The 7,737-nt window shown below is 69.9% G+C and overlaps 1 protein-coding gene across 1 annotated transcript; it reads right to left on the bottom strand.

Annotated features, from left to right (window-relative positions):
• Positions 1–1,097: 1,097 nt before the first annotated feature.
• ANKRD35 (ankyrin repeat domain 35) lies at positions 1,098–7,265 on the bottom strand. Its single transcript, XM_074809287.1, has 12 exons — positions 7,121–7,265; positions 5,738–5,868; positions 5,545–5,633; positions 5,204–5,268; positions 4,765–4,822; positions 4,605–4,675; positions 4,418–4,524; positions 3,775–3,929; positions 2,117–3,666; positions 1,543–1,632; positions 1,390–1,455; positions 1,098–1,228 (listed from the first exon to the last, which is right to left on the bottom strand). Exons 1-12 carry the CDS (start codon positions 7,157–7,159, stop codon positions 1,169–1,171), a joined length of 2,481 nt encoding a protein of 826 aa, XP_074665388.1. The 5' UTR covers positions 7,160–7,265; the 3' UTR covers positions 1,098–1,168.
• Positions 7,266–7,737: the final 472 nt, after the last annotated feature.

The following is a 7,737-nucleotide window of genomic DNA, read 5'->3' as shown; positions in this document are numbered from 1 at the left end:
GGTCCCGTATAGGCCGGTCCTATATGGGCTGGTCCTATGTGGGGTCGGTCCTATGTGGGGCTGGTCCTATAGGGGCTGGTGCTATATGGGCCGGTCCTATAGGGGCTGGTCCTATAGGGGCTGGTCACAGCATCCCAGAATCCTCTGGGTTGGAAAAGCCCTTGAAGCTCCTCCAGCCCCACCATGAACCTCCCCCTGACCGTTCCCAACTCCACCAGATCCCTCAGCGCTGGCTCAACCCGACTCTTCAACCCCTCCAGGGATGGGGACTCCCCCCCTGCCCGGGGCAGCCCATTCCAACGCCCAACAACCCCTTCTGCAAAGAAATCCTTCCTAAGAGCCAGTCTGACCCTGCCCTGGCGCAGCTTGAGGCCATTCCCTCTTGGCCTGCCGCTGGGTCCTTGGCTCAAGAGACTCCTCCCCCCTCTCTGCACCCTCCTTTCAGGGAGTTGCAGAGGGCCAGGAGGTCTCCCCTCAGCCTCCTCTTCTCCACACTAAACCCCCCCAGGTCCCTCAGCCGCTCCCCATCAGACCTGTGCTCCAGACCCTGCACCAGCTCCGTTGCCCTTCTCTGGACACGCTCGAGTCATTCAATGGCCTTTTTGGGGTGAGGGGCCCAAAACTGAACCCAGGAATCGTGGGGCGGCCTCCCCAGTGCCGAGCCCAGGGGTCACATCCCTTCCCTGTCCCTGCTGGCCACGCTGGTGCTGGTACAAGCCAGGATGCCATTGGCCTCCTGGGCACACGCTGGCCCATTATCAACCCCCCCCAGGTCCCTCTGACCAGCAGCTCCCCGGCTCCTCCCCATGCCTGGAGCGCTGCTGGGGGCTGTTGTGGCCCGCGGGGCTGGTACCGCACAGGACTGGTGCTGTGTGGGGCTGGTGCGCTGTGGCACCGGTCCTGTCCATACAGGATGGGGCTGGTGCTGTACGGGGACCAGTCCTGGCCTGGGGTCGGCCCAGCACCACTGCCCAGTCCTGCCCGCGGTGTGAGCCATGAGCCCTCCCAGGGCGTCACCCCCCAGGTACCCCGATGGGGCAGGATCCCCCCCCCCCCGGCCAAACCCAGCACCCCCGGACGCAGACGGGGACACGGGCTGGGGGGGACACGCAGCTTTTCCAGTTTAATGCCTGGGGGGGGGCGATGGGACCAGCACCAATCCTGCCCCTCACTCCTCCGTCCGCAGGATCCGCAGCAGCATGGCGTGGACCCCCTCGTCCATGAACCCCTGCGGGGAGGAGAGCGTTGCCGTGGGGCCGCATCCGGTCTCCCACAGGGGACCCAAACTCGGTGCTGGGTTCCAAATTTGTATTTTCCAGCACCACAGCCAAAATTATCCCCCCCCCACCCCCCATGTCACCCCAAAGTGAGGGGGACGCGGGGTCCCACCTGGGCAGCGTTGAGCAGGTGGGTCCTGTAGACCGCTACGATGTCCCGGTGGTTCTTCTGCTGGACCTGGGGGGGAGAAGAAGAAGGAGGAGGTGGGAGGGGTGACGAGGTGACAGCAGGTGACAGTGGGTGACACCGAGTGCTGGCACCCACCTCGAGCTGGAGCTGGAGCCGGGCGCTCTGGCTGCGGAGCCCCAGCACCTCCGCCGACAGCTTCTCTGTCTCCACCAGCAGCTTCTTCATCTGGGGTGGGGTACGGGGGGCAAAGTCGGGGTGCTGGTGGGGACTGGCTGCTCCCTGTCACACCCCGGGGTTTGTCCCTTTGGATCCCATCCGCTCCCCCCCCAAAATTTGACTGGAGATGGACTTGGGTGGGAAGAAGCTCCCGGTTGCCCCAGAGGTCCTGGGCAGCCCCCGGCCCCCCAAACCCAGCTCCCTCGGGGGTGTCGGGCTGGTGAAACGCTGGGGCAGGGGCGAGGGGTGGTGGGGGGAGTGATGGGAGGGGGACGGCGATGGGAAGGGGACAGTGATGGGGACAGTGATGGGAAGAGGATGGTGATGGGAGGGGGACAGTGATGGGGACAGATATGGGAGGGGGATGGTGATGGGAAGGTGACAGTGATGGGGACGGTGATGGGGACAGCAGTGGGCAGAGGATGGTGACAGGGAGGGGATGGTGATGGGAGGGGGGTGGCGCTGGGCCGGGCCGTGCTCTGGCCACCCTCACCTTCCCCTCCTTGTCGCGGCAGGCCCTGGCCAGCTCGCCCGCCCGGGCCCGCAGGTCGCCCACGCTGCGCTCCAGCCCCTCGGCCTTCTCCCGCAGCTCCCACGCCTCCCGCTCCCGCTCGGCCGCCCGGGCCACCGCCGCCTCCTTCGCCCGCTTCTCCTCCTCCGCCGCTGCCCGCCAGCGCTCGGCTTCGGCCCCCGGCTGCTCCCCGGGCAGCTCCCGGCTGCGCAGGGCGGCCGCGGTGCCAACGAGCCGCTCCAGCAGCCGCAGCGCGCGGGGACCCGCCGCCGGCCCCAGCTCCTCGCCCAGTTCTCCCAGCACGCCCTCCAGCTCGCCCAGTAGCTCAGCTCCACCATCCCCCTCCCCGCTGATACCATCCCCCTCCATCTCTGCCACGAGTTGCAAGGCCTCATGCTGGGACCTCACCAGCCCGTCCAGCTTGTGGTGCAGCTCCCGCAGGATGCCGGCACCGGCGTCACCGGCCACCTCCTGCGCCCGCTTGCCCACCCCGTCCCGCAGCGCCGCCAGCTCCCGCCGCTGCCCCGCCAGCCTCCGCCGCAGCCTCGCCACCTCCTCCCGCTCGGCCGCCAGCTCCTGGGCCAGAGCGGCCGCTCCGGAACCTTCCGGCACTGATTCGGCGCCGGGATCCTGCTCCCGCAGCGCCCGCAGCTCCTCCTGCAGCCGCTCCCGCTCGCGGCCCAGCCGCGCCAGCTCGCCCAGGAGCGCCCCGTTGCTCTCCCTCAGCTCCAGCATCTCCTTCTCCAAGCTCCCCCCCTCCCTCGGCAGCTCCTCTCGGCTCTTCCCACCCCGAGCCGGCTCCGTGCCGTTCACCGGGCACCGGCAAGGTGCCATCTCGGCGAGCGGCCGCGCCGGCTCCCGCCGGAGCTTCTCCAGGAGGACGCGGGATCCCTGGAGCATCCTGGCGTGGCTCTCGTCGGCGTGGCTCAGCGTCTGCTCCAGCCCCACCACCATCTTCTCCCACGCGGCCAAGCTCCTCCGCACGGCGTCGGCCGACACCACCTCGTAGTGCAGTTTGCTCCGCAGAGCTTCCTCCACCTCCTTCCGCAGCCCCTTGCTCCGGGCGACGGCGCTCGCCTTCGCCGCCCGCATTTTGGCACACTCGTCCCCCAGCCAGGCCAGGAACGGGCCCAGCGCCGGCGCCCCGTCATCACCGTCGCGCTGTGCCGCGGTTTGGTGTCCTCCATCCCCTTCTTCCTCCGCCATCATCCTCTTCCTCAGCTCCGCCACGTGCTGGGCCAGGAGGGCCAAGCAGGCGCCGTCCTCATCCTCCATCCCGTCCCCGGCCTCGTGGCCGGGCAGGAGCCGCGCCAGCTCCCGCACCCGCTGCCGGATGCTGTCGGTGGCGGCCGCCAGCCGCTGGCATTCCCGCATCTTCCTCGCCAGCCGCTCCTGCAGCCGCCGCACTCGCCGGGCATCACACTCATCCTCCTGCTCTTCATCCTCCTCCTCCTCGCTGTCGCTGCCCAGGGTCCCCTCTCCCTGGCTTCCCGCCCGCGGCACAGGGTCCCCGGCACAGCCGGCGCCGTTTTCTGCCAGGAGGAAAAGAAGCGATCCCCTTTTTCCCTTTTTCCCCCCTTTTTTCCCCTAAACTAAGCAGCCGGGTGAGGCTGGATGCGCGGTGGCGGGTGGGGGCTCACCTCTCCCCCCACCGCGCAGCAGCCGCCGGAGCGTGTGGCCGGGGCTGTGCCCGGCGTGGTGGCAGCGGTCCCCGTCCCCCACAGCTGCCCCGTGGCGCAGCAGCAGCTCGGCCGACTCCAGGCTGCCGCGCTCGTAGGCCAGCGTCAGGGCGGTCCTGCGGGAGAGGTGACACGGTGACACGATGGCATGGTGGCATGGTGGCACAATGGCGTGGTGACACAGTGACATGGTGGCACGATGGCACAGTGACATGGTGGCACAGTGGCATGATGACACTGATGTCATGGTGGCACAATGACATGGTGGCATGGTGGCATGGTGGCACAATGACAAAATGGTGCAGTGACATGGGGCAGAGTGACACAGTGACATGGTGGCACGGTGACATGGTGCCACAGGGCCCTCCCCCCCTCGCCCCCCCTCCCTGGGGACCCGCCATGACTTTCCCACGGGCACCCGTGTCCCTTGGGGACAGGGGACAGCATCGGGCAGCTCCAGGGTGGGGTGTCCCCCCCAGGGGCAAAGCCATCGAGCCACCACCCCGGGCATGGAGGGGGGGGGGGGAGGCAGAGGAGAGACACCCCCCCCACTGTCACCCCCAAATTGTCCTGCAAGTGTCCCCCTGTCCCCGCAGCCACTCACTTCTTGTCCTTGTCGGCCAGGTTGGGGTCGGCCCCTCTCTGCAGGAGCTGGGCGCAGATGGCAGCCTGGTTCCCCCGCGCCGCCAGCATCAGGGGGGTCTGTCCGTGCTGGGGGGGGACACGAGGCGCCCGTCAGCCCCCCCTGTCCCCCCCCGTCCCGTGTCCCCCCCTCCCCGGTCCCCACTCACGGCGTCGGTGACGTCCAGGACGGCCCCGTGGTCGCAGAGCAGCAGCACGCTGGAGGCGCAGCCCGAGGAGGCTGGGGGGGGCCGTGTCAGCGCGGGGTGGGGGCGGCCTGGGGGGGGCCGATGGGCCCCCCCATACCACCCCCAGTCCCCCGGCACTCACCGGCCCAGTGCAGGGGGGTTCGGCTCTGCCCGTCCACGTGGCCCTCGTTGGCACCGTGCTGGGGGGGGGACAGCGGGCAGGGACCCGCCCCGAGCTGGGGACAGGACTGGGCGTCCTGCCCTGCCCCCCCCAGGCCTCTGCCCATCCTCATCCTCACCCCTGTCCCCATCCCCCGCCCTGGCCTTCTCCCCGTCCTTTCTCCTATCTCCATCCCCAGCTCCATCCTCATCTTCCTCTGCATCCCTGTCCCCATCCCTGTCCCCATCCCTGTCCCCATCCCCGTCCTTGTCCCCATCCTCATCCCTATCTTCATCCCCAGCTTCATCCCCGGCCTTGTCCCCATCCTTACCCTTATCTTCATCCCTATCGCCATCCCCAGCTCCATCCTCATCTTCCTCTGCATCCTTGTCCCCACCCTTGTCCCCACCCATCCCCGTACCTGCAGCAGGACCTTGACACACTGGGGCTGGCAGGAGATGGTGGCCAGATGCAGAGCGGTGCTGCCTGCAAGAGACCCACGGGCTGGGGACATGGGGGACAGGGCCAGCGGGGACCCCCCCGGGGGACACCCCGCCTTGGGGACACCTGGGCAGGGCGGGGCAGGGCGCTGTCCCCACGTTTGGTGCCTTTGGGGTGACGGTCTGGGGTACGCGCAGCCCTTCGTCATCACCCGGGGTTGGAGGGGGGGGACACAGGACACGGGGACCAGACCCTGTCCTGGCTCTGTGCCCTGTCCCCCCCCCCCGCACCGAGGTGTCCCCACCGGTGTCCCTAATTTACCGTCATCGTTCTTCTCATTCACGGGGGCCCCGTGGGCCAGCAGCAGCGTCAGGCACTCGGTGAGACCCGTCGACGCAGCCAGGTGGAAGCTGGGGGAGCGCGAGAGGCGGCTGTCACCGAGGTCCCCATCCGCCACCCCCCCCGCCCCGGGGGACCCCGGGGTGTGTGTGTCCCCCCCCGGGGGGTGACGTACGCGGATTGTCCCACGGCGTTGAGCTTGGCGGGCCGGGCCGTTTTGCGGGAGGCGAGGGCGGACACGCGGCCCACGTCGCCCCTCTCCACCGCTTCCAGAAGCTTCTGGTCCTGCTTGTTCCAGGTCTCGACCTGGGGGAGGGGGGGCAGGCGGCTGCGGGGGGGCTGCGGGGACGCGACCCCCCACCCTGCCCCGCCGGAGGAAACTGAGGTGCAGCTTCTGCGGGCAGAAGGGCCCCCCCTGGAGCTGGAGGAGCTGAGGCCGGACGCACTCGTGTCACGCGTGAGCGCATCTCTCACCCCCCAGACGCCTCCCTGGGTGGAGCCTCAGTTCTCCCTCAGCGCCGGGGGGGGTGGGGGGGGGACACCCCAAATCCCCGCGGAGCCGGGCCCTGGGCGCGGGCCGGGGAAGAGGCGAGGCCGGCGAGCGTGTCCCTGCCTGCGCCCGCCCGGCTGGTTTGTCGGGCCGAGGCCGCCGCCGCTGCGCCGGGTCGGGCTCCACCGCGGGGCCGGGGCCTGGGGGGCAGCGGGACCCCCACGGGGCAGGTCTGGGGGCAGCGGCGCTGGGACAGGGGTCGGGGTTGGGACTGGGACTGGGATTGCAGGTGGCAGCGGGGCTGGGACTGGGAGTGGGACTGGGACTGGGACTGATCGGCGTCGGAGATGGCACCGGGACGGGATGGGGGCTGCAGCCGGTATCAGGGGTGGGGCTGGGGCTGGGATCAGGATTGGGATCGGGGCTGGGATTGGGATCAGGATTGGGATCAGGATCGGGATCGGGGCTGGGATTGGGATCAGGATTGGGATCGGGGCTGGGATTGGGATCAGGATCGGGATCGGGGCTGGGATTGCACCTGGCAGCGGAGATGGCACCGGGACAGGGATGGGGGCTGCAGCCGGCATCGGGACTGGGGTTGGGGTTGGGATTGCAGCTGGGACTGGGACTGGGATTGGGACTGGGATTGGGACTGGGATCGGGCTGGGATCAGGGTGGGATCAGGGTGGGATCAGGGTTGGGATCGGGGTTGGGATTGGGCTGGGATTGGGGCTGCAGCCGGCATCGGGGCCGGCGTCAGGGCCAGGATCGCAGCCAGCACCGGCGCAGGCCCAGCGCTGAGCACCGCGGCTGGATGGGGTCCAGGACCGGGGGGGGCACAGGGGGGGCCGGCTGGCAGCAGGGGGACCCCAGCACCCCCTCACCCTAAACGTGGCCCCAGCCCACCCCCCCCCAGGGCACTGTGGCAGCACCCCTGGGTGCTCACAGGGTACCGAGGCCGGGTGTCACCCCCATCCACGGAGGCGGGGGGGGGACCCCCAACCCCGGGACAGACAGGGGGGTCCCCCCCTGGGCAATTTTTTGGGGGTGGGGGGGGCCGGGACTCACCGCCACCTGCGAGCTGGAGCAGGAGAACATCCGCTTCATGGTGGCCGGGGGGGGGTTCCCCAGGGCCCCCCCTACCCCCGCTGGGCCGGGGCGGGTGCTGCAGTGTCGGAGGCGGGTGGTGCGGGCGCCGTGGGTGCGCGTCCTCTGCCCCGTCACCTCCCCACGCCCCGCCCGGGCTTGTCCCGTCACCTCCCCGGGGACCTCCCGCTCGCGAGAGCCGTGGAAACCCGTCCCCGGTGCTCCCCCCCCCACCCCAACACCCCCCCCCTCCCCGCCCCGGGCACCCTGGCCCTGGGTGCCCATCACCCCGGCATCAGGCACCTGCTGAGAACGGACACGCTCGTCTCACCCCGAGGGGACAACACAGGGACAGGGGACAGCCTGGGGGTGGGGGGGGAGGACACAGACACCCACCACCGCTCTCCCACCGCGGGGGGGGGACACGGGACAGCGCTGGACACAGGTGGGGGCTTGAGCCCCGACACACTCATTGCACAACTGAGGCCCCACGCACTCAGTGCACGCCACGACCGCAGCACTCCATCCTCCCCCCCCCCCCCGCCCCCCCACCAGCCACCCACCTGCACAATTTGGGTCCAAACTGGTCTTTTTAATTA

Source organism: Strix aluco, chromosome 30, assembly GCF_031877795.1.
Source record: "Strix aluco isolate bStrAlu1 chromosome 30, bStrAlu1.hap1, whole genome shotgun sequence".
In the NCBI taxonomy this organism is placed as follows: domain Eukaryota; kingdom Metazoa; phylum Chordata; class Aves; order Strigiformes; family Strigidae; genus Strix; species Strix aluco.
This window is presented reverse-complemented; position numbering and strand designations above follow the sequence as displayed.